This window comes from Protomyctophum bolini, assembly GCF_963924005.1.
Source record: "Protomyctophum bolini genome assembly, chromosome: 1".
NCBI classification, from domain to species: domain Eukaryota; kingdom Metazoa; phylum Chordata; class Actinopteri; order Myctophiformes; family Myctophidae; genus Protomyctophum; species Protomyctophum bolini.
In genome coordinates, this window is record NC_137862.1 from 19,357,121 (window position 1) to 19,383,072 (window position 25,952).

The 25,952-nt window shown below is 45.6% G+C and overlaps 1 protein-coding gene across 1 annotated transcript in view; it reads left to right on the forward strand.

Annotated features, from left to right (window-relative positions):
• nhsb (Nance-Horan syndrome b (congenital cataracts and dental anomalies)) overlaps nucleotides 1–25,952 on the forward strand; it is a gene marked incomplete at both ends in the record, with an annotated part of 70,709 nt that overhangs the window by 38,445 nt on the left and 6,312 nt on the right. The window contains 12 exons of the mRNA XM_080769734.1: nucleotides 12,838–12,990; nucleotides 15,691–15,827; nucleotides 17,221–17,268; nucleotides 17,545–17,589; nucleotides 18,139–18,183; nucleotides 18,686–19,280; nucleotides 20,252–20,383; nucleotides 20,861–21,013; nucleotides 21,466–21,891; nucleotides 22,270–22,401; nucleotides 23,079–23,295; nucleotides 23,776–25,840. Coding sequence (XP_080625860.1) covers nucleotides 12,838–12,990; nucleotides 15,691–15,827; nucleotides 17,221–17,268; nucleotides 17,545–17,589; nucleotides 18,139–18,183; nucleotides 18,686–19,280; nucleotides 20,252–20,383; nucleotides 20,861–21,013; nucleotides 21,466–21,891; nucleotides 22,270–22,401; nucleotides 23,079–23,295; nucleotides 23,776–25,840 — 4,148 coding nt within the window. The remainder of the gene's footprint in view (nucleotides 1–12,837; nucleotides 12,991–15,690; nucleotides 15,828–17,220; nucleotides 17,269–17,544; nucleotides 17,590–18,138; nucleotides 18,184–18,685; nucleotides 19,281–20,251; nucleotides 20,384–20,860; nucleotides 21,014–21,465; nucleotides 21,892–22,269; nucleotides 22,402–23,078; nucleotides 23,296–23,775; nucleotides 25,841–25,952) is intronic.

Consider the following 25,952-nt stretch of genomic DNA (forward strand, 5'->3'; position numbering starts at 1 on the left):
GTATGGTCGTTTATGGGCTTGGAAGCATGGAAAGACATTGGGGAAGCCATCATGGTCATCTAAGGTCATCGCCGGCGCGAGCGTGTAGTGTGATGGCCAAGGGCCAAGGGCGGGGGGCATTGCTACACACGAGCGCATGCAGCTTGGATGGTCAGGTCAGGGGGAGGATGCCGGCATGCACAAACATCTGAGGTCATCACTACACACAGGCGTGTATAGCGTGCTTGCGGCTTAGATGGTCGGGGGCACGAATGACACCGGAGGCGGTGGCTTGGTCATCTGGCTTGGTCATCACCCCACGCAAGTGCATGTGCAGTGTGTGGCTCGCCGGCTTAGATGGCCAAGAGCACGGGACGTGGACGGCAGTGGGTGCCAGTTTCGACTTGCAGTCGTCCGTAGGTGCCCTTTGAGAGCGGTTTTGAAGGAGTCAAGGGATTAATGACTGTTGGTAGGGCGTTTCACATTTTGGTGGCATAGGACCGAAATGAATTTAGTCCCTTGTTTGTGCCGAATCTGGGTTGCACATGGTTCCCTCTGGTGTTGTGGGTGTGGACTTCGTTAACATTAAGGAAGTATTTAGGTACATGGGTATCTTGGTGGTGTATCGACTCTTGCAAGATGCAAGATGCTGTACTCTGTCGTCAACCCTAAACCAATCCAGCCACCAAGTCGGCATGGGGTGAGGTGGGTTCGGGGGGTGAGGCCAAGTAGTAACCTGACCAGTTTGTTTTGGGAAGTCTGGAGCCTTGTTTTAAGGGCCTTTGAGATGCTGTGGTACCAAGAGGTGCATGCATAGTCGAAGAAACCTTGTACGAGGGCTCCTGTTAAGCCCAAACCACACCAAAGGGTCAGGTTGGGACAAAACTTTTTTAAGGTAAAACACACCAATGCAACTCATTGAGTTGCAATGAGTTGCATTGGTGTGGTCTACCTTAAAAACCGTTTGGTGTGGTTTGGACTTTAGGGTCTCCAAGATGTTTTTGTTGACCAGTGAGGAGATCCTGTATAGGAATCTTGTTCGACTTTTTTGATTACGTTGGTGGCCATTTTATCACCGGAAAGATTTAACCTTAAATCCTTGTCATGCAGAGATTAAATGTGGATCTATAATTGTAAACTAAACTTGTGTTTACATTTTTTCTGCGCACACTTCCCCCCTGGACACCTCTCCCTTCTCTTCACAGCTGCAGTGTGTGAGTGCATAGGGTGATTTTTTACATTTTTTCCCTTGAGTATAATATTGAAAGACAGAAAATACTGGAGTGTGTTTGGATAGGGGAAAAATATAATAATAAAAATAAAATAAAATTGTACCGAACCAAAACCGTGGCCCCCATACCGAGGTACGAACCGAACCGTTGCACCCCTAGCATGCACGCACAGTGGTGGAAAAAGTATTCAGATATTTTACTTAAAGCTGCACTATGTAGCTTTCCTGGATCCACCCCGGATTTGAACCGGGGTCTCCTGAAATTTAATTTTGACCTTAAGCCAGTACCACTTTTTGTACCAGCCATGTCAAAGTAGACACACAGGATCTAAATGTCTCAATAGACCAAATACAACCACCCCAGCCAGTTGTATATTGCATTAACATCAGCCAGACAGGTGAAGTTATATTTTGGTAAATGTAGCAAATCCACTACGAGAAATACTCTGTTACAAGTTAACGTCCTGTTTTCAAAGTAAATGTAGTAATTTATTTATTATTTTCAAAATTAAAATAGATGATTTTTTTAAAGCTACAATGCACCGCACACTTCGAGCTTTCAAGCTTTTAAAGTATAAAATATTGATTATCTGTCCTAATTAAAAAGAGTACTTTACTAAACTAACTAAAGTACAATATTTTTGTTTTATAATGGATTGAATGGATACTTCAGGGTTCACATTAACTATAGGCTACAGCACACTACAGCTTAGAATTAGAACAGTGCCACTGCTTCCCAAAGCTTTTAGCGCAAGACCTAAAAGATACATTTGATGTCGCATTGCGAGGCATTGTGAGATTTTAGATCGGCTTTTTTCACTACTTTTTTTCTTTATTTTTTTATAGGATTTCTTAAATTGATTGTTTTTCTTTTAGAAAATATTTTGCATAAAAAACAAATATAGTGAAAGTGAAATAATAAAATGAAAAATAAATTAACGGATATTTACTTGTGACCCATAAAAATGTATCCTCGACCCAAACATGAGTCAGTATTTGGGAAACACTGGTGTAGAATCCAGTAGAATATAATGCAGTTCCACTCAATTCATACAAAAGATATACGTACGTCATATGTTCTGTTTATGTTTCTGCTTTCTACTATACCTACTCTATTATTTATTTCTAAACACATTATTGCCTGGTTAGACACTTACATTGCATTATTTATGATGATTAGAAAGATACAGTGGAGAGGAAAACAAGATGTTCATATCATGCTTTCATCTCATTTTCTCACCACAACAGACAGCTTGATTGTTTAACCATCATCAGCATTTACTTTGTTACGGGCGCCAGCCCCTCCTATACACATGTTTAATGTTTGTCTTTAGTTCAATGTTTGCTTTGTAAACGCCATTGACAATGAAGGGGAAATTTACGTCATAATGTGGCTCATTACGTCATATTGTCTCTTTATTGTTAATGGCGTTTAATGTTTGTGTTGGCACCGTTTGTTTTACATCACCAATACATCACCTAATCAACATGAGTTAGACTTTAATATATTAGCGCCCCTCACTTCATACGGGTGTGACTTTTAAGTTTGAATACTTCTCTGCACTTCTATTGTATTATAATTATTCCAGACTTTTTTAAACCTGACCTTGACCTTGACAGATCTACGAGCTCACAACACATCCCATTGCGATGTGACCTTATAGATCATCTAGATACGTTTTTATCTTCATCTATTCACTTTTTTTACACGTTGACTATTCAAAATACATTTGAATGGCTATTTTTGCCTGCAAAAACAAATGGAAAAAACAAAAAACCCTTTTTTTTAATAGACAATAAAATGAGCTATGGTCTAGTGGTTAACCCATTTTAGGCGGGAACCCATTTTGGTGTTAGCATTACGTTATGCTTTATCCATTTAAAAATAGCAGATCTACAAGCTTGTAGGTCTGCTATTTTTGAAAAATCGAAGAACGACTGACATAGAAACATAGCTTTTTCAGAAAACTGTCCTTTTCAAACAGACATTTTTAGAATCTGATCTCAGGTCAGAATGGGTTGTGATGAACTAGCTAGGGGACCCCCTTCAAGGACCTCTGGACCCCACTGTTCGTTGCTCTACCTCTACCATGCACAACATCCTCATGAATACTGTGTGTGAACAAAGCACTGTCCATTCCGTGGGCTTTTGGTTTGTCAGCAGTCTACCGTTATAATGTGCCTATTTTATACACCATCGCACAACAGTGTCCTGCCCAAATCAGCTATTGTTGCCATTCTGGAAACGTTTAGAAAATGTTTTGAACAATGTATTACTGCACTTTACAAGGATGTTATTTTTGTGAATGACTATATTCTGTGGTACAAGCAGCCAAGATGTACTTCGCTGCTTGTACCACAGAATATAGTAATTGAGTACATGTAGTACTCAAGGACCCCAGGAAGAATAGCTGTTGCCAGGTGTAACAGCTAATTGGGATCTTAAATAAACTAAACTAAACTTAAGTACAATTTTATAATTTTTTAACTTTACTGGAGTCATTTTTCAGTACTTTTACTTTTACTCCACAGTCTCCACTACATCTCAGAGGGAAATGTTGTACTTTTTACTCCACTATTTGAAAACTATAGTTAATTTGTATCTAAAACCAACTGGGCTGGGTGGGTGCCTATATAAGAATATAAGAAATGACAATATAAGAATTATAATTGAGTCCACACACCAAACTAATGCTCCCAAATGTAATTTACACTTCATCGCTTTCCGATGAATTAAACTACATTTGGGAGCATTAATTTGGCTTGCGGAATCTTTTATTCTATTATTACAAAACAAACATTACCCACTTCAGCCCTATATACATTTCAGCCATTTGAAAATAGCCGATCTACAAGGCCACAATGCATTGCAATGTGACACATTGTGAGCTTGTAGATCGGCTATTTTCAAAATATTGTTATATACATGTGAAAGCTTGTGAAATGACTTCATAATGACTTCCGTTACTTTAAGTACATTTTGATAACAATACTTTTGTATTTTTAGTAAATTTTGAATTCCGGACTTTTACTTGTAACGAATATTTCTATATTGCAGTATTGATACTTGTACTCAAGTAAAAAATAAATAGTACTTTTTCCACCACTGAATGCAAGTTAGACTGGTATCATATAACATACAGGCAGACAGTGGATGAAAGCAACTTATCCATATTGTGCAACATGCTAGCTGCATCAAACAGACAAGGCCTCACTGTCTGCCAATGAGTGCAATGTAGGCACTGAACTGCATGCAGTGTAGGGGTTGCCCCACTAGGAGACAGCATTGTAAAGCTTTCAGTGTTGTGTTGTGTTGTGTGTGTGTGTGTGTGTGTGTGTGTGTGTGTGTGTGTGTGTGTGTGTGTGTGTGTGTGTGTGTGTGTGTGTGTGTGTGTGTGTGTGTGTGTGTGTGTGTGTGTGTGTGTGTGTGTGTGTGTGTGTGTGTGTGTGTGTGTGTGTGTGTGTGTGTGGGAAGCTAGGGAGATAAGCCCATCATGGACATTTGACCTGCTCTTCCATTGGTGTTATCTTCCTGGAATCACCGGGGCCTTGTGGTGACATGTGCTCTGCTATAAATAATATCATGGCTATTACACATGAGCTTTTGTCCAGTGGTGCGAGTACTTTTTGAGCTGTGTTTCCGGTCAATTACGGAGCTACAGTACAGTATGTGTGTCCCTATGTGTGTCCCTATCCGTGTCCCTGCATGTACGTGTCCGAGCATGGAAAGCTGCAACACGGTAACTCTGTCTCTGGACCGTTTCGGATGCGGGAAGGCTCGCCGGAACAGGGCCGGCCCCCTGGGCATGTTCCTGGGGGTCTGGATGTTCCTGGAGACCCCCACACGGTAACTCTGTCATTTCTCAAAGATTATAGGTAATACATCATCATGAACAGTGGAATATCTATATAATGAAACTTAGAGTGCTATGTCTAGATAAAGTGCTATTTAAGTTATATAAGTTGAGCCTATGCGTACGCCTGTCGAGGCTAGGGCAAGTACTACGGCAAGTGCTATGGGCTAAGAGGGCTGAAGAGGTGGGTTTTCAGACGGATAATGGGAAGTGCATTCCATAGTTTTGGAGCCAGAATGGAGTTTGGGACATGTGGAGTGTTGTCCCGGCGTTTTTAGCGAAGGTACTGGAAGGATCTGAGCGCACCGGAGGGTTTGTAGGGTAAGATCAGACTGGTGCCATACCTTTGGTTGTAGTGGTGGTAGTGGTACTGTACTGTGATATGGGGGTGCCATACCTTTGGTTGTAGTGGTGGTAGTGGTACTGTACTGTACTGGCAGTCAGTCAGTCCTGAGTCTCAGTTGTCTTCTGGCAGTCCTGTCCTCCTCCAGCCTATGAGTTCCCTCTAGGTAGCGCTGCCACCACGGGTCAGCAGCAGCAGTTTCAACGTCCTCATGCCTGATCTTACATACTTCCTCAGTGAAGGTCTTCAGCTGGTCCTTATACCTCTTCTTGGGCCCACCTGTCAGGCACCGACTGTAGCGGACCCAGCTGGCCAATAAGGTTGAAGACTGACTGATGATTTTGACTGATACTTTATTTCAAAATTCACTGTAGAAACTGAGAAAAGATAAATATACATAACATAAGTAAATCAATAAATCCATAAACAAACACAGCAAAGGTTGAGACATATGCATATACAGTAGACCTAAACCAACAGCATAAATGTTCACATGAACCAATAATTAAAGTTAATCACGGTTTACCTTTTACTGTGAAACCTAACTCAAAACCCCTTTGTATCAACCATGACAAACCCCACAACAATAAGCCCATCAAATTCATAAGCAGTGAAAATACAAGATATGACAAATAAAAGTATTAACCTTGTTCCCCTTCCAGCTAGGCGCTAATAAAGTGGCATGTGCAGTTTGTTCCAGGGCTCTTTGGCCATCCATCCTTAGTTCCTTCCTTGACAAACTTCTCCATGTGTTGCCATTCCTTCTCATGGCAGTATCTGTTCCTCAATACTCTTACCACTGAGGTTGGCAGGTGGCATTTATGATCAAGTGCTGCTATCTGCAGCCCCATGGGCGTTGTCCTCACAGTCACAGGTGAACTTGATCATTTCAATTAAACTGATTTGGCCCTATGGGCAGGAAACCCTTACAATGAAAGCCCTGGAGAACTGACTTGGGGCAGGAAACACGTCAAAATAAAAGCTCAAAGAAAACACAAATTGACCATGGAAACCTCCCTGTGGGTCCGTTACACCGACCATGGTGTGTAACTGGCCATACAGCACTCCAGTCGGATCAAATGACTGAGCCAGCACAGTTGGTGCTGCAGGTGATCATGGCCTCAACACTCCTGCAGTTGGTAATTCAGTATTCAGTATTTGAGTATGTCTGAGACACATGATCATTGATCACGCCAGGTGAGGCCCAGGATGCGCTGAAGGCATCCAATGTGGAAGCGCTCCAGGGCCTTGATGTGACGGCTTTACAGTATGTGGTCCATGCTTCACAGCTGTAGAGGAGGGTGGTGATGCAGACAGCAAACTGTGGTGTGCAGAGGGGGTAGTGGTCGGCTACCCGGTACCCACTAAATCTTAAGTGTCCATTTAACTCAGACAGTGGAACCAAATAGACCCGGGTCCAATCTCTCCTGATTGGATGACATTTGCAATCGCAAGTTTCGCAACCCACATGAAAATGTATTTTCTGTTCATGAAAGAGCTGGAGAGACAGGGAGACCCCAGTTACTGAACAAATATTCTCTCACAGAGTCACCCGTGCCATCATGGGTGACAGCTGGGGACGGATTTGCCCATACTGCAACGTGTGACGACGTGATGATTTTCAATTCTGTCCCCATTGGTACGCAACGTCACCAGTGCTGAGTCAGCTATAAGGCTGACTTCGCAACGTTCAGCATGGCCACTCACTTGCCCGCGGCTTGCTCGGCGGTGCCTCTTGTTGTGAGTTTGTAGATTTGCTAATTTTGCACACAGGCTCTAAAGTTGTTCTGAGAAATGTGGAGACGTTTTGCAAATGTTCAGCTATATTGACGCGATGCAAGGCATTTTGAGCTTGTAGACCTGCTATTTTATTGCTATTTTGATTGAGTGACTGATTGATTTTTTTCCCCCTTTTTGTTTTAAAGTGAAAGTGGAAATGAAAGGTATTAAGATGAGCTTGTGACTAAATTATAACTACATTGGCTCTATTCGAACATTTTCCCTTTTGGACCCGACAGCAACGATAGGATCCATCTGGCAGACTCTAGACTCTAGAGAATGGATATAGGAATGAACAGATACAAAATTATACACAAACCAAACAACCACTTGATTCACATTATTACTGTTATCCTATACATTCTATTCAAAGTTCCTGCTGGACCACCCACTGTTACATCATATCATATCCACGTGTACTGCACATATTATACATATTCACTACATTCCAACCACAGCGGGAGGCTAAAGTATGACAGTGTCACTCGCCATGACTGAGAGAGCACCAGATTACTGCAGATTACTAGCCTGGGATCTCTCTCTCTCTCTCTCTCTCTCTCTCTGTCTGTCATACTAGAGTGGACATATACTATAGTTTCTCTGACTGTAGCTGACTGTAGGTGAATATAATTATAAATAATTAAATATCAATCTCACACCAAGCAAGTTCACCTGCGACGTGTAGCAAACTAACACGACTTCTGTCCTGCTCAAGTATATGTATTATTGATCATATTATTTTGGATAGAATATTCACCTCCATGTGTGCTGCGCACACACACACACACACACACACACACACACACACACACACACACACACACACACACACACACACACCCCTTCCTCAGATGCAGCAGTGGCGAGGGTTTAAGCACGTGATACATATACCCAGCATGTGGTGTGGTGGGATTAATACATTAATACTGCTCTCCCATATTCCTGCATCATAAAGAGATTATCGGTCAGGGACGGACCACCCAACCATCTGAGATCACATGATGGCTGTGCTGTGGTGTGGTGTGTTGTGTTGTCAGTGGTGTGTGTGTGTGTGTGTGTGTGTGTGTGTGTGTGTGTGTGTGTGTGTGTGTGTGTGTGTGTGTGTGTGTGTATATTATTGGATCAATTAGATTGATTAATTGTCACACCCCTAAAGTCCTTGCATTGACAGACGATTAGCATGTATTCTCTTCAGTGGAGTAAAGTCATGGGCGGAGTAGAGATCAGAGACAGCAGGTGGGGTTAGTGGGAGGGGTGGGGTTAGTGGGAGGGGTGGGGGTGGTGGAGCTGGACGGTCCGTGCTACAGATGTTGCCAGTCTGGCTGCAGAGTGCAGACCGTGTAGGAATGCTTAGATTAGAACAATCCCTCTCAGTCCATGGAGTGGAAAACCTACAGTAGCATGGAGTGGATAACCTGGCATTGATGGGAAACCTAGCACTGATGGGCAACCTAGCATTGTCCTGCAGGATACAGTGAAGAGGAACGAAGGACACGACAGAGAGAGAGAGAGAGAGAGAGAGACTTCTGCTGACCATGGCATTGGTCTGTTTGGGTCTGGGGGGCTGTGTTCCTGTGCATTCTAAAGGTACTGTGTTCTCAAACCACTGTAGCGCTGCAACTCTGCATTATTTTCTCTTCACAATTAACGCATCGCAAGTTTACACATCGCGTTGTGAGCTTGTACATCGGCAATTTTGGGTGAAAGTTACCCCCAGAATAGGGAGTTCAACTAAAGCCATATGCTCTTCTTGGGCTAGGAACAACACGACTTATTGAGAAGTATTTGTGTATGTAATTTATTTGTGTGCGTGAGTGCGTGCATACTGTACTTCCATAACGGCAAACTGCATTTCCAAAGAAGGAATGCTTGGTGAACAACAGTGTGTTCTTCTCTTCTACTGTACATTACAGTATATCTGGACCGCAAGTGTTTGCTGCCTGCTATGACAAGTTGTCCATCCACCGCTACTACAGGGAGTGTGCTCTGCTGTGCTGACCCAGATTCTAACACTAATACGCGCTCTGCTGCTAATGACTTGAATAGGCCTACATCTGGACCACAGAGCATATAATTATACTGGCACTCTCGAGTTCAGACTTTTGCTTTTTAATTATTTTAATATTCTTTTGTTTTTAAAAGGTGAAAATATCAGATCTACACAACATCATACTAATTGGTTTAGTTGATTCTAAAGTATCTATTAGAATTATTTCATGTTGCACATAACAAATCCAAATGATCAATAGGTTAATAGCAATGCAGTGACAGGAAGGTCCTCTCTCCTCTCCTCTCCTCTTTTCTTTTATTTTCTTATCGGTTCTGTCCTTTCCTTTCCTTTCCTTTCCTCTACTTCTCTCTGTCCTTTTCTGTTGTGCTGGTGCTGTTGGCATGCAGGTCCTGATGATGACACTGCACCTGCAGACCAGAGAAAGGGAGGAATAGAAAGAGAGAGAGAAAGAGGAGCGATGGGCGAGAGAGAGAGCTGAATGATCTTGTGTGTGTGTGTTCAGTTGCATGTGGGCCAGCTGCAGGACTTGGCGACGATAGGATGGGTGTGTAGATGTGTCTCCTAGTCATGCTAGAGGTGTATGAGTCTGCTAGAGGTGGATGTGTCTATTAGAGGTTTGGGCCGCTATGCGACCCTCGTATCTAGCAACCTATAGGCTTGCACATCCACGATACACAGCCCTCACATCTCGCTCTCTCCCCACTACCCCCTCTCTCTCCCTCCCCCTCTCTCTCACCCCACCCCCCTCTCCTCCCTCTTTCTGCCACTTAATATTGGCTCATGTGGCACAAACGTTATGCAAAGCTCAGACTCCCTCTCATAGGCGTCTCCCCTCTCTCTCTCTCTCTCTCTCTCTCTCTCTATATATATATATATATATTGGAGTATGTTCCACACCACTCCGTTGGCCAGTAGAAGCAGAAAGCTGCTTCAACGTGTTTTTTAGTTGCCATTTTTATAGGGACATGGAGCAGGCCAGCAGGGGAGGACGTGAGGGGACCTGTTTGGGACATACAGTATAGGGACATGGAGCAGGCCAGCAGGGGAGGACCTGAGGGGACCTGTTTGGGACATACAGTATAGGGACATGGAGCAGGCCAGCAGGGGAGGACCTGAGGGGACCTGTTTGGGACATACAGTATAGGGACATGGAGCAGGCCAGCAGGGGAGGACCTGAGGGGACCTGTTTGGGACATACAGTACAAGGCAGGCAGTCATGTACAGTAGTATAGGAAGGTGCGAGACCATTGAGAGCTTTTCAAACAAGTAAAATCATTTAAAAATCAATCCTAAAAACAACCAGTAGCCAATGTAGTGAAGCTAAAACTGGAGTAATATGTTCTCTCATCTTAGTTTTAGTTCAAACTTTGGCTGCCGTAATTTTGGACAAGTTGTAATCTGTCAGTTGTTTGATGATCATGATCATCATATGATGATCATACTATTGTTGAAAAGGAACAACCATCACCTACTTTAGATGACTCAACTCTACAGGCCTATGCAAAGACATATAGCTTTGTGCCTCTTGAAACCCATGCAACTGCAGAAGTTGACCAAAATTCTGCTATAATGTTAGCCTGATGATTTAATAACAGGCAAAATGCTGGACTTGATGAGCAATGAAAGGTTGCCTGGCTACTGATGTACAATGCTACTTTCAAGGACAAGTGCATGTGGAATTGTAAATGAAGGGATGGAAACAGGATTGATAGTGGAAGCTAAAGGGGCCTTGAAGAGATCAAACACAACATTCCTCTCCCTTTGTCTCTCTGTACCGCAGCGACTCCCAACCTGTGGGCCGGGCCCCACCAGGGGGCCGTGAGGATATTGCAAATGGGCCCCCAAAAAATTGGCAAACCACAAGATTGTAATGATAGTGTATCGTTGCTGCCGGGCAGAAACCTCTTATCTCCATATTTTAACTTTAGGTATACAGTGTATATATATGTTTTTATTTAATAGCTTTCTCCGCCTTTATTGATAGGTTGAAAGTAATCTGAAAGGAAATGGGGAGAGAGATGGGGGGGAAGACACGCGGCGAAGGCCGCCGGGATCGGGAGTCGAACCCATGGCACACAGTCAGGCTGAGACAGTAATCCAGCTTTACAGTGTCGTGGGTTCAAGTCCCGATCCCGAAGACCTTTGCTGTGTGTCACCCCCCCCCCCATCTCTCTCCCCATCTCCTGTCTGATTACTGTATAAAAAAAAGTACAGCAACTGAGAAACTTTTTTTGAGCTTGTGATTTGCTACTTTTGATATTTTTTTTTACCCTTTATTAGAATCCTGAAAGGTCACAGTTCTGGACATTATAAGGTTTTTCACACAAACAGTGAAAATAGAAGATCTACAAGCTCACATTGCACTATGAACTTGTAGATCTGCTATTTTCCCAATTTTTTAAAATAGTCCTAGTCAAAAGTTGAATGTTTCTCTTTAAATTGTAGTGGACTGAAAGTATCCCATTCACACATTCACCCACACACGGCAGAGTGAACCTCATCAGGGGGAGCAGGTTGGGGGTTCAGTGCCTTGCTCAACGACACACGGCAGAGTGAACCTCAGCAGGGGGAGCAGGTTGGGGGTTCAGTGCCTTGCTCAACGACACACGGCAGAGTGAACCTCATCAGGGGGAGCAGGTTGGGGGTTCAGTGCCTTGCTCAACGACACACGGCAGAGTGAACCTCAGCAGGGGGAGCAGGTTGGGGGTTCAGTGCCTTGTTCAACGACACACGGCAGAGTGAACCTCAGCAGGGGGAGCAGGTTGGGGGTTCAGTGCCTTGCTCAACGACCTTCCATTTCTGTCCCCCTGTAGCAAAGAAGCTGTGAGGAAAAGGAATGAGTGGTTTCTGCACAGCTACAGTGGATAAGAGTTTAGCTGCCATCTGCTGGCCTGGCATGGCATGGCATAGTCCTGTCTTGTTTATTTCAATCAGTGATGTAGAATAACCAAGAAGTGGAATTAGTCCTTTAATCTAATGTTAATTGTTTTTTTAAAGACTCACTTTAATGATTGTTGTTGGATCTTCTTTATTTGACTGGTGTCATTTATGAGAGAGTGTGTGTGTGTGTGTGTGTGTGTGTGTGTGCGTGCGCGCGCGTGTGTGGTGTCATATGTATGTGCCAGTGGGTGGTGAAAGGCAAAACCTGGTGTGAATCTCAGCTGGCAGTATGCTGTTGCTAGAATGTGTATTCCTAGTGGAGATAAACTTCATCAGATGACATACTTGGTGTGTCCAATCTATGGCAGGATCAGGATTCAGGAAAGCAGCTAATACCTGTGATGTTACAATCAGTTCTGTTTATGTTTTGAATGCATCCAGCAGCCTCTCTTTTCTTCACTAATGTCATAGGTCGAAGATGTCTATTCTCCTTGATTATTTTTGTGGATATTGGTTTCTACTTGTTTTTTTGCATCAACTTGGACCCACGATAACAATAAAGGAATTAAAATGTGTTTGTTTTTTACACCTGTAAATAACCGTATAGGGATAGGCAACATGTGCGATGTGCGTGCTTGCGTGAATACAATCACTACAAAAACACGAATGCCATTTGTATGCAGACTGTGATTTGAATGTTTCCCTAGGGTTAATAAATACAAACATTTGTAACCCTGACTCCCTCTGTATCTCTCCTCAGCGGTGTCTAATTTGGACATAGAGAGTAAGCTGTCGGCTCACTACCAGGCTCCATGGCATCAGCAGCACAACGTATTCCATCCGTGTACGCGTGCACCATGTGTGGAGGAGCTACACAGACATGCCCAGCTCAGCCTCCGGGCCCTGCACCAAGGTGAAGGCTCTCGCACACACGCATGCACACACATATTAAGGCTGTACCCTAGCCCTTATTTTAGGACTCAAACTTGGGCAGGAATTTGAGTGAACATTCGGACCAATCATGACAAACACAATTTTTCGGGCCAAACAAAGAATTAGAAAGTAGATAAAACGGCAGGTTACAACACGTTGTGTTCTTTGTAATTATTTGGTCCAAAATATTGTGTGTGTTGTCATGATTTGTCACGACAGGAGTTGGCTTCGTATACGACGCTTAAAGGTCTTTAAATAAATAAGTTTTGAAATGCCTATGGAGAAAATGAAATGGAGAAAAATGTCCTGGGCCACTGGTCGTTCTGAAAGGGGGAGGGACTGCGACGCTCTATTGTGCAAAAGGATGCCTGTTTAACAGATTAAATGTAATCAGCATAGGGCGCAGCAGGGAATCGAACCCCATCCCAGTAAACCAGGAGCTCCATGCCTGTGCCAAAGTGCTTTGTTTGCGACGCAACGCAAAAACCTACCCTTGTAGGAGCCCTACTCTACCTACCCTACCAGCAGCAAAGAATACAAAAACAGATACTTACCCAGTTACCGTGGACCATCACGTTCTTCTGCAGATGACACGCAGTGTCCACAAGTTAGGTGAAATGAGGTGAAATGACAGAACCGGCCGAAATTGTGGCAGTCGACGCAAAAGACGCAACGCAAACGAGTGCAACAGCAGGCAGCTCGACACGACGCAACCGCAGGAAGCCGGAACGCAAACGCAAACGAGAGCAACACCATCAGTAGGCTACCCTGCAGAACCACACCAGCGACAGCAAAGGACAATAAACAAGTTTGTACTCACCGCAGCAAGCAGCTCTTCCCAGCAGCAGCTATAGTGTACAGTTCCTACCTCAATGTCTTGTGCAGGGAGGGGGGGCATCGGTCTGGGACACTTCACATGGGCTCCAGGGTAGGGTGGGGGTCCTCGGAAGCCTAAATTGGTGGGGCTGTGGGGCCCACGGACATGGCTCGTCTCAGGGTCCAAGGCTTGGTGCTGCCTCCTACACCACTGGTGCAGTGACTCTTCATATTCTGGAATTACATGAAGAGAAAAGATAAGTGTCATGTAGGCCTACATCACATTAGAAACACATGTGGCTGTATAGCCTTGTCAGCCCCCACAACCCATATTTTATAATTATATATAATAGAATACATCAATATTAATTATTAAACCAAAAGTTCAAACATAAATCATAAATCAAATGCTTTCAAAATAAACAGACAGTTAACCAGTTGATCCAAGTTAAGACACCAAGCCTATATGACTCACCGAAGAGTAACCAAAGGTTGTCACAGTGGACAGTACCATGCTGCTGTCAAACATTTCGGCCATCTTGCATAGGTGGGAGTGGGAGTGGGGAGTGTAGGAACTGATGTCACCTTTATACTGCCTTGATTGACAGTTGACATGGGTTGCCATTTGCGGGTTGCCATGTTGGCTGGGTTACATTTACATTGCCAAGGCAAAAAGCAACATTTGTACATTTGAATTGAAAGTCAGAATATTCAATAAATCAGTGTCACACACACACACACACACACATGCGCGTGCACACACACACACACACACACACACACACACACACACACACACACACACACACACACACACACACAGACGCAACAGCGCAGCGAGAGAGAGAGAGAGAGAGAGAGAGAGAACTAACCTTTTTCTCAAATTGTGCCATGCTGGTGTGTGTGTGTGTGTGTGTGTGTGTGTGTGTGTGTGTGTGTGTGTGTGTGAGTGTGTGTGTGTGTGTGTTTGTTGCTGATTGGCTGATTGGCTGCAGGCCCATCACCAAATTAATGTGCACAGGGGATTTTGGAGAGACACCTGGGACAGCACAACAAGGAGATAGACATAACTTCTGACAGGAATGCACGAGAAACTTACTTTTTAACATATATCACATTCTCGCCGAGATATATTTTCGAGTTAATAATAAAAATAAAATAAAAAAACGAATGGTTCAAATGCATTAATTAAGATTCGAGTGCCAACCCTAACGAGCGAACATTCAAACCTTGAATGTTTGGGAACAGCCTTAACACATATACACGTATGCACGCGCGCAAGCCACTTTTTTTACAATCATATCGTTTGCTGACTATTGGGCAGAAACCTCTTATCTCCATATGCCCAGGCATGGGTATAATGCAACGCATTATGAAACTGTACACTGGATATTTTTTTGGATAATAACTTTTTTATTTTTTTAAATGTTTTCAATAATGCCATACCCAAAATACCGGTCTGTCTGTGGGTTTTATAAATATTGAACCAATTAAATGTATAAACCAGAGCTTTGACTTTATATAATAACTATGGAACACAAGTTTTTTTTGTTTATTGATGGTTAAACTGATTTGATTACTATATTAACTCATTTCGCTGGGGGCCCCCTTGGAACCCCCCCCACGTTGAGAACCAATGATAAACACCACATCATATACACCCCCAGAGGTCCTTTTGGGGAACCTTGTACATCATTGTACACATTTTTTTTAACATTTGAAAACTACAGAAACAGTTTGAAAACTTGTTTAATCTCTTCTGGGGGCTCCTGGCATAAAACCTTTTCAGATGGTCCTTGACTTGGAATATAATTTGAGAGGCAGTGATATTCCACTCATGTCCATGCGTTGTACTTTTCCACAGACGAACACCAGCAGCAGCGCTCCAGCAGCAGGGAGCGGAGCAGAGTGACCATCTCTATATCAGTAGCCCCTCCCATGCCCACCTTCCCCTCACCACACACCATACGACGGCAGCAGAGGAGTCGACTGGCACGGGCGGTAAGGACAACGTGTCAACGCTGTGGGGCAGAAGCCTCTCATCTCCATAGTCTAACTGGTCTGGTCTGGTGGCGTGTTGTTGTGTACTCCAGAACCGCCAACCATTCATTTCTATGAAGAACCGTCTTATTTTGAAAGCCGTTTCACTCAGCAACCGAGAAACAGGAAGTGAATAATCGCTATTTAACGCCCTACTTGACTACACCACAGCGTCACACAAAAGCATCAAAGGTATCAGATATAAAAGCTTGAAACGTGACGCGATTATCATATCAATTTGGGTGTCCTTGACATGAAAACCTTTTGAGAACCCACTGTTCCACACCAAGTGCTTCTGAAGCATGTTCATTTCAAGGACTGCCAGAACTCACTAACCCAGAACCTTATTAACCTTGTATTTGGACATACAAGTTTTCGACGACGGCGACCATATGATGTATTATACATTTAAACTGCTATTGCTCCACAAAGTAATTGTTTGAGAATGAGTTCCATTTGTCACTCCTCCTCCTGTGTTGTGAGAGAACGACAAACCCTGGCCTCCCTCTCTCTTATTTCTATTGGTTTGCATCACTCTCTCTCTCTCTCTCTCTCTCTCTCTCCCTCCCCATTATTCATTTTGTCTCTGTGAGGTGGAAACCTCATATGTCCAAAAGCGTTTTCATTACTATTAAAAATGTAGATACAATACATACAATACATTTCGTGCGCGGTTCAGTTCGGCAAGTCAAAGACCGTGACGCATGCCGAGTAGGCGTGTAGGTAGCCCCACAAGTCAGAACCCAATGGTACTGAAGTTTCTGACATTTTGGAGACCCAGTAGCCATGGGGTCCTATTCCACCTCTACCCTGCCACCTGGTACGTGGACATAAATAAACATCGTTTGAGGGCTTCTGAATGTGTGAACTATAAGTACCTATAAATACTGCTGCGAATTCTCCTGTGCCGCGGAAGCACAGATTTTTTTGTTTGGACGGTCGTAAGTTGCGTTATCCTAGCGTTAGACGTGACACCCGCCACAGGCTGGTCCGGTCGGCTTCTACAATGTCTGTGATTCTACAATCACAGACATGGTGGTTCTCAAACATTTCCATGTAAATGTGGGTGTCCCAAATGTATTTGTATTGGGACGCGGACGCCCATTTGAGCCTATTATCTTTTTAATAGCCACCTGTTTTCTGCGATTGATGTATGAAGTATATACGTTTTATATCGCCTATATGGATCTGAAACGGAACCGCTCTATGAGGACCACTGACCTACATCATACAACTGTACTAGAAATTATATTTTTTAGAAAAACAAGAACGGCGCGGTAATGTTTATAACACAAATGCCATGCCAATGTTTGTGTGATTTAACACAAGTATTTTATTCTGATTGTCCTTGCAGCAAGAGAGAGCAGAGAGAGAGAGAGAGCTGGACTATCAACCCAGGAAGGTATGTTTGTGTGCTTACACCCTGTGACTTGTATAGAATGTAACCCATTTTGAATTACTTTTGAACATATCTGAAAATGTGTAGAATTTGTTGGAAAAAATTCCAAAACGTCCATACAGCATTGATCAAAGTAGTGTACTTTAAATTCCAATTTAACCTAATAATATTTGAGTCATATTTTGACCAGGCGTAGCTATACTTTGCACATATAATAATATAACTTGATGCACATCGTTTCAACATGTGTTGTCATTGTTGTCTGTGACCATGTTGAAGGAGCGGACAGTGAGAGAAACAGAGATCCAGACCACACTGAGAAAGGTAGCGTTATGATCTTTCTGCATACAGTACATTTTCAACTAGGGCTGCAAAAACGAATTGATTTCATTGATTATTTTATTTAAATTTTGAAGTACGTTACGTAATAATAAATAATTAAATAATCGCTAAGAAAGCATCGCTGCAGCCCTATTTTCAACGTAACCACATCCCTGTTCTGGGCATGTCATAAATAATAGGTGAGCTGATTTGCGTTTTTTTCATAAATTACTGCCCTACTTGATCATACTACAGCGTCACATAAAAGCACCAAGAGTAGCAGATCTGCATAGCTTTGCACACTTCGAGCTTGTGGATATGCTACTCTTGCAATTTCTGAATTTGATTCCTGAAAAGTAAAGTTTTGTTTTAAATACAGTATAAGGTTTCCACCGGACAGACAATATCATAATATTAATGTTGAACATACTATGTGTGTGTGTGTGTGTGTGTGTGTGTGTGTGTGTGTGTGTGTGTGTGTGTGTGTGTGTGTGTGTGTGTGTGTGTGTGTGTGTGTGTGTGTGTGTGTGTGTGTGTGCGTGTCATTTATAGGAGAGGCCAGGAAGAGACACAGACATTCAGTCCATACAGAGAAAGGTAATGTGAGAAGTGCTACATAACAGCCTAAATACCAGATCTACAAGCTACATAACAGCCTAAATACCAGATCTGCAAGCTTTAAACAGAAACTCTGTGTAGAAGTCTATGCATCTTTCATCCACAATGATGTAATTTGTCTCATCCATTAACCACACTGTACCATTGTTTTATTTTTGTGTACTTTGTTTACATAGTTTAACTGCTTTCATCAATCCTTCCCTACTGCATGTTGCATCTTCCATCCATGGAGCAGAAAGGTACCACTTTGTAAGCATGTGTGCTGTTCAACATCACTGTTCACACTCATTATTGGTCCCTTTATCAACTTCTCATGTGTTGCTGATTTCACAAATTGTCTCTGTTCGTTGGAAACCTCATGTCTTGAATCTATATATAAAATAAAGCAAAACATTTAACAAATTGTATCCAAATTGGAAGAGATGACACAGAGATGACACACACATAATACTAACCCCCACTGTCCCTGTGTGTCCGGCAGTCTACCTCAACGGAGGAGCCAGAAGGAGGTGAGCTGGTGCCAGCAGCAGGTCACAGGACCAAGGGCCCCGCTCCTAACCCTCCCCCTGCACAAGCAGACAAGCAGACCCACTGGTCCAAAGACGCTGTCCCCGCGTCAGAGCAGAGGACGCGGGACGCTGTCCCCGCGTCAGAGCAGAGGACACGGGACACTGTCCCCGTGTCAGAGCAGAGGACACGGGACGCTGTCCCCGCGTCAGAGCAGAGGGCGCGGGACACTGTCCCCGCGTCAGAGCAGAGGGCGCGGGACACTGTCCCCGCGTCAGAGCAGAGGGCGCGGGACACTGTCCCCGCGTCAGAGCAGAGGACGCGGGACACTGTCCCCGCGTCAGAGCAGAGGACACGGGACACTGTCCCCGCGTCAGAGCAGAGGACACGGGACACTGTCCCCGCGTCAGAGCAGAGGACACGGGACGCTGTCCCCGCGTCAGAGCAGAGGACACGGGACGCTGTCCCTGCGTCAGAGCAGAGGACACGGGACGCTGTCCCTGCGTCAGAGCAGAGGAAGCGGGACGACCACGTCATCTCCTCCTGCATCATCCCAATCAATGTCACAGGTACTGGTGGCATCAGTTCATGTAGCAGCTAAAGATTCTGGTCTCTAAAACTACCTCCCCCTGGCCAGCTGGGGCGCCTGATGGAGGGGATAACTCCCCCCTGTCAGGTGAAAAGAAGCAGCTTGGACTCCTCATGCATAGAAGGAGGCATGAGGTCAGTTCGCTGCACCCCAGGTTGACAGAGGAAGTGTAGCGCCCAGGATTACATTAGATAATTGGCACTGGGTGAAAAAACTGGGTTTCAAAATCGTGGGATAAAAATTATAAAAAAAATAAATAATAATAAACAGCTAAAAATTCTCAACCTTTATTTTATTTTATTTTCCTTTTCATTTCACTGAACCTCAGTTTGATATGCGTGAAAAGTGTTGTCTGTCCCGATGAAGCTCTTAATGACCAAAACGTTGAATAAAGAGTAATTGTCTTTGCAAACTCCTGACAGTGTCTTCTTTGATCATTCAGAGAGCCCCTTTTGAACTCTGACAGTGTACAAATGGAACCAAATGGACCATTTGGTTCCATTTGTACACTGTCGGAGTTACAGACCTGCAAGGGTCCATTTGGACCCCTGGTGCATCCCTGAACGAAACACTGACGTAGCACCTATATTTGTTGACATTATCTGTACATCTACATCGTTGGCCACCAGGTGCTCTCTCTGGTGGCCAAAAAAGGTTTGTTTTATTTCTATGTTCATTTTTGAGCGGTGGCACACCATCTCCTATGCACAGCTACAATATGTGTGTCTGTCCGTATGTCTGAGTACAGTCTCAGACTTACGGACGGAGCTTCACACTGTGAACCACAATTGCATGATGGGAAGCCGAGTTTTTTGTTCCTTTATTATTATTATTTTAAATAGTTCCCGTTACACCCAGAGGTGTCATCCGGGGCCGCCCTTTCGCTTGATATTTCCTCTGTTTTTTTAAATATGATCATTTATAGGATGTGTTGATGTGTTGTGTGTTCAGGTGTTGGATTTGACAGGGAGGCGAGTGCACGCTGCTCTCTGGTTCACTCCCAGTCAGTTCTTCAGAGGAGGAGGAAGTTACGGAGGAGGAAGACCATCACTGGAATACCCAAGCGAGTCCAACAGGACATGGGTGTGTATATGTTATTAATACCATAGGAAGCTATGGTGCTGATGATTGTGTAATTTTTTTTTTATCCATTTGCTTAATTACTTAGTTTTAAATGCACACACGCTGAGGAGACGACAGGTAATTGGTCAATACGTCCGCTATATTATTTCATGAAGTCCACATTTATGTCTGCCTGGCTGGGTCGTGTCTTTCGGAATGTTGGAAATAATCGGATCTCGTTCAGGCGCGGTGCCGCCTTTTGAAAGAAATCTCGGAACAGGACAAAATAGTCACGGATCCATTCGGGCTCGGTTTTCCTATTTGAAAATGTTTTCGGAACGGTTCGGAATCGGTAAAATGTCACAGATTAATTTCGGATTCCGGGACAATTTTTTGGGACCCGTGAAGAGCTCTACACCATAGTAATTAGGAAGCACCATAGAAGACAGGGAAGCACCAAAGGAAGCAAAAATAAATAAAAATGTCATGCCCTTGCAGATTCAGACGAGTCGCCGGTGGCGAGAGAGCGCACGGTGATTGTGCACGCCAACACACATCAGTTATCTCTGTGTGAGGAGGAACTGTCGCTCACTGGTCGCCTTCATCACACGCGTGACTCTGGCTGCCAAACGGATGACTTCCTCATCGCATGTAAGTATTTTCACAGCACACACAGACCCCCTTTCCATCGGTTGGTTTTGGTTCTTAGTCCATGAGCCAGAGCTCCGAAATTGGTGGAAAAAATTGTTTATAGGATCAATACAAGTAAATGAATACATGAGCTTTTGTATATTTAATTGTACTGTGGAGCTAGCTATCAAATGTAGTAGACGGATCATGAGTTGTTTTGTGTTGTATTCTTGTGAATGTTGTCTGTATAAATGTATGTAATAATATGGAAGAAATGTTGTAATGATGATATGTTTAAGACCCCAGGAAGAATAGCTGCTGTGTTTCACAGTAAGCTAATCGGGATCTAATAAATAAATCAAATCATAGTTTTTCATAGTTTCTATTATTTTGCACATTTTCCTACATAATGCCTCACAGCCCTGTTATGAGAATGAGTATCCCTGACGCTGTCTGTCCATTCGGCCCCCCAGCGACAGCGGCTCCGTCCAGACGGCGAATCAGAGCACAGCGTTGCCACCAGGGAATACCTGCCTCGCTCTCCCATTCGACGGGCAACATCTCCTCCCTGGGCGACCAGTCGGACTCGGCGTACGGCAGTGTGGCGGCCAACGGCGTGCGTCTGCGCTCGCGCAGCCTGCCCAGGGAGGGCGGGCGGCTGATGGACAGCGACGACGATGACGACGACGACGACGACAACTACGACGACGACGACGAGGAGGAGGACGAGGAGCTGTCGCCGTATGAGGCGGAGGACTTCATCCCCGGCGGGCCCAGCCCCAGGATGATGATGATGATGATGAAGGATGAGGAGGAGAGCACCGACGACCAGGCGGCGCCCGAGCCGCTGCAGCTGGGCAGCCTGAAGAAGCTGCAGCGGTCCGGGGGAGGAGGGGGCGGTAAGGATGGTGGGGACACTTAAGACACTTCATAGTCCAGTTTTAGGTGATAAGGTGACCACTGAAACTTTGGTTAGTAAACAAAACAAGATATATGTGTTTGGGTGAGCGGTGAAACGAAAAAGAAGAAAAAAGAAAGAAATCAAATCAAAAGTATTCAACAAACTACATTATAGGAACTGTTTAAACGTTCGCCATATTGTCAAATAACAAATAATCACAACGGCTCGCAACGCCATATTTTCACAATATTTATTTGTGGAACCAATCGAGAACCAATGGTTTATCACAATAAAGGAGGCGATTGGCGAAATACAGTGGTTAATTGTAATTATTTTGCCCACAATAATTGTGATTTTCATATGGTCCCGCCCCTAGGTGGGAGCCCGGAGCACAGCTGGATGGAGAGAGGCCGCTCTCGCCTGCCGCGCAAGGCTGACATGGGCAGCTGTGAGATCTCCTCGAGCTCCGACACCTTCAGCAGCCCCATCCACTCTGTGTCCACCCAGGGTTAGTTGTGCATTTTTTCATTATTTTTAATTCTCCACCAGGCCGAAGGCATGGGTAGGGTATGTTAGGGTATGTCCGTCCATATGTGTGTCCGTGTGTGTGTGTCAGACTGGGATTACGGATCTGTCCGATATTTCATATTCCATCCTAATTGACTTCAAAGTTTGTATGATTTGGTCCGTTTTTAACAAAATCCCTCAAATCATGAACGCAACGTGCGATTTACGTGACATTTCACACATTCCCACGAGGCCAGGGAAGAAATCCCACCTTTTCTACATTGGCCTGATATAGTGCCACCAGCAGGTATATTTTGGAACAAAATGCCTCACATCATGAATGCAGCGTCCAATTGTCGTGAAAAGCGGAACACTAAATGCCATACTTTTCACATATTATTACCAGGACCTGTGCTCCGAAGAGCCCTTTGTTCTAGTTTTGTTTTGAGTTTTCTGTTTAGTGTTGACAAGTTTTTAAAGCGTGTCTGCTAGTTTAATTTAGTTTTAGTTTAGTTTTAGACAACATTTTTTACAACAGGCCTCAAAACTGGCACAGCTGTTGCCTGTGCCACCTCACCCTATACAGAAACAGGATACTCCTGACCTGTGGGCTACCCATGGCTACCTACCTACCTACCTACCTACCTATAATAAGCGTGTGTCCACCATGCACCACAGGGGTCCTGGGAAGCCACGTGGACCACAAGGAGGACCACCAGTCATCCAGTGGGAACTGGAGCGGCTCCAGCTCCACCTGCCCCTCCCAGACCTCCGAGACCATCCCCCCTCCCTCCTCCCCTCCGCTGACAGGCTCCTCCCACTGTGACTCAGAGCTGTCACTCAACACTGTGCCCAACGCCATTGATGAGGGCTTCACGATGGACTCTGACCTCAGGTACATTACGTTCCTGGCACACATTATTACAGAATTACATTCATCTATTATAAAACCTCCGTCTGTCCGTTTGTCCATCCATCCATCTGTCTGTCTGTCCATCTGACTCGCATTTTTCTCCCTCAATGGGTCAAGCAATTCATCTGAACCGGCACACAGGCATGACCATTAGAATACAGGTGCATACAGTGAGGAAGCACGCTTTTCACTTTGCCCAAATTTAACCTGATTATAATTTTTTATTAAAAGTGTTAAATGATTAGTAGTGCATAGTGCATTATTTATTTTTATTATAGGTACTGGTCATTCTCAGTCATATCTGTGTATATTTAAGGTATTTGTTAGTATTTGTTGTTTACCAAGCCTAAAAGCCAATGTTCCATTGCTAAAAGCACAATAAAATTGCTAATTGCAATTATTTGTACGTGAATGAATCATCAACTAAAAATGTCACAATGGTGACATTTCCCTGCCCCCCAGGCCCCAGAGCCAGGGTCACAGGTCAAGCTCCTTCACGTCGTCAGCCACGGACCAGCTGGACGACGCAGGGGTCAGCACGGCCAGCGAAGGGGAGTGGACGTACCCCGCGGACCAGGACCACACAGACCCGGACCAGGAGCCGGAGCAGACCCACAGCCAGAGCCAGAGCCGTGGGTCCACCCAGGGGTACAGCCCCAAACACACTGTAGAGGCCCAGGGCTGCTTCACCACCGACACGACCAGCAACACTGACAAAGAGCCTGGCTCACTGTACACATCCAACCCGGAGGGCTTTTACTCCTCTTCGACCTACGGAGGATACTCATACTATGCAGCCCAGGGGTCTGACTGTGCCCAATCCAACACTGTGGCAGCACCGGTAGCCCATGCAGTTTACACGCAGGCCCAGGCCGATTTCAGAGCAGGCACTATGAGCCTGGGTAGGACCTGCCGTCCGGTGAGGAAACCAAAAGCCAAACCTCCACCGCCCATGCGGAGCTCGTCGCTGAAGGAGCCGCGCGGCCGTGTGGACGTGGGAACGGACGCACGGGAGGATCAGGATCAACCAAAGACCGCTAGTGAACAAGACCTCGCCATGTCTTCCAGAGATAAGAAGCTGGAGTTGGAGCTGGAGCTCGGGGCACCTCCAGAGCCACTAGAGACCTCCTGTCTGGTAGCAGAGCCCCTTGGAGCTTGGGGGATGGGGTTAGGCAACACGGTGGACATGGTTGAACCCATATCCTTTAGCTCTGCCGACACACACTCGTTCAAAGACGAAGGAGCGGTGCAATCCGACTATGCAGATCTGTGGCTACACAACAATGAAGTAAGGTCCACCAACGGCGAGTACACGTCCATGTCCAACTCCAGCACGGCCACAGGCACCACCGTCATGGAGTGCATCAAGTCCCCAGACAGCTCCTCCTCTTCCTCAGACACGCAGGCCCAGGCGGTCCCCCAGGCTCCGGGCGCCAGGGTGTCCAGCCCGCTCCTGCCGCCTGGAGACGGAGACTTCAAGCTCGGCTCGCCCGAGAAGCTGGCCGGCCTGGCCTCTCCCTCCAGCGGCTACTCCAGCCAATCGGAGACGCCGACCTCGACCTTCCCCTCTTCCTCGGCGGCGTTCTTCCCGGGTCCCCTGCTGTCTCCCACGAGTGGCAAGAGGAAGCCTAAAGTGCCCGAGAGGAAGTCCTCCCTGTCCTCGCTGCAGCACTTCCCCAGAGATGGTGCTTCCGTCGCCAGTTCCTACAAGAGAGACCCTGACTTTCCCCCTCCCCCGTCGCAGCTGGATCTGAGTGTCCTCCACGGAGCTCACGCCAGACACACACTGTCCCACCGGACACACCACCACCACATGCACACGCTCTACCACAGCAAGCACAGAGCTGCCGCCGCCGCCTCCGTCGGTGCTAAGAGTACCGTCGTGGAGGCCTTGACCTCCAACCCGCTGGCCTCCCACCCCATCCCTCTGATCCCCAGCTCCAATCTCCTGGCCATCACGCCCTCTGCTCTGCGCTCGGTGCAGCTGCGCTCGGTCAGACGCTGCGCCGACACTTCCGGCACCGCAGACCAAGACACGGTGGCCGCGGGAGCCGAAACCGCTACCAGACCCAAATATCATGCTCCGCCTCCCATCAGCACTAGGCCCCCTCCTCCACGCAGGCCGCCGCCCCAGAGGCCTCCCCCGCCTCCGCAGGAGCCCACCTCCTCCCCCGAACACTCACACCCGCCTCACCCCCAGCGTCACCCTGACGGGCCGCCGCCCTACGAGAGCCTGCGGCTCAGACAGGACCGCTACGGACCCGGAACCTTCTGGGCCATGACGGCCTTCAGAACGCGGGTCGAGCCGCCGTCGATTCTCTCCGACGACAGCTCCCCCATACATCGGCCCGTGCCCCGCGCACCAAACCCTTCGCCAGTGGATCTGCACACGCACATCAACTCACACACGGAGTTTAGGGGGCTCGCACACTCCTCGCACCCCGAGTTCAGGGTGCTGGGGGAGCGGACGTTCTCTCAGGACGAGGACGAGGATGAAGAGGAGGAGGAAGAGGAGGAGGAAGAGCTGGTGAGTTGATTATTTTACTTAGTGATTATTCTATTAATTCCTTTGTCCATTCATTCATATTCAAGAAGTACTTGGTACAAGTATATACTTGTACCAGATATGTATATACTAT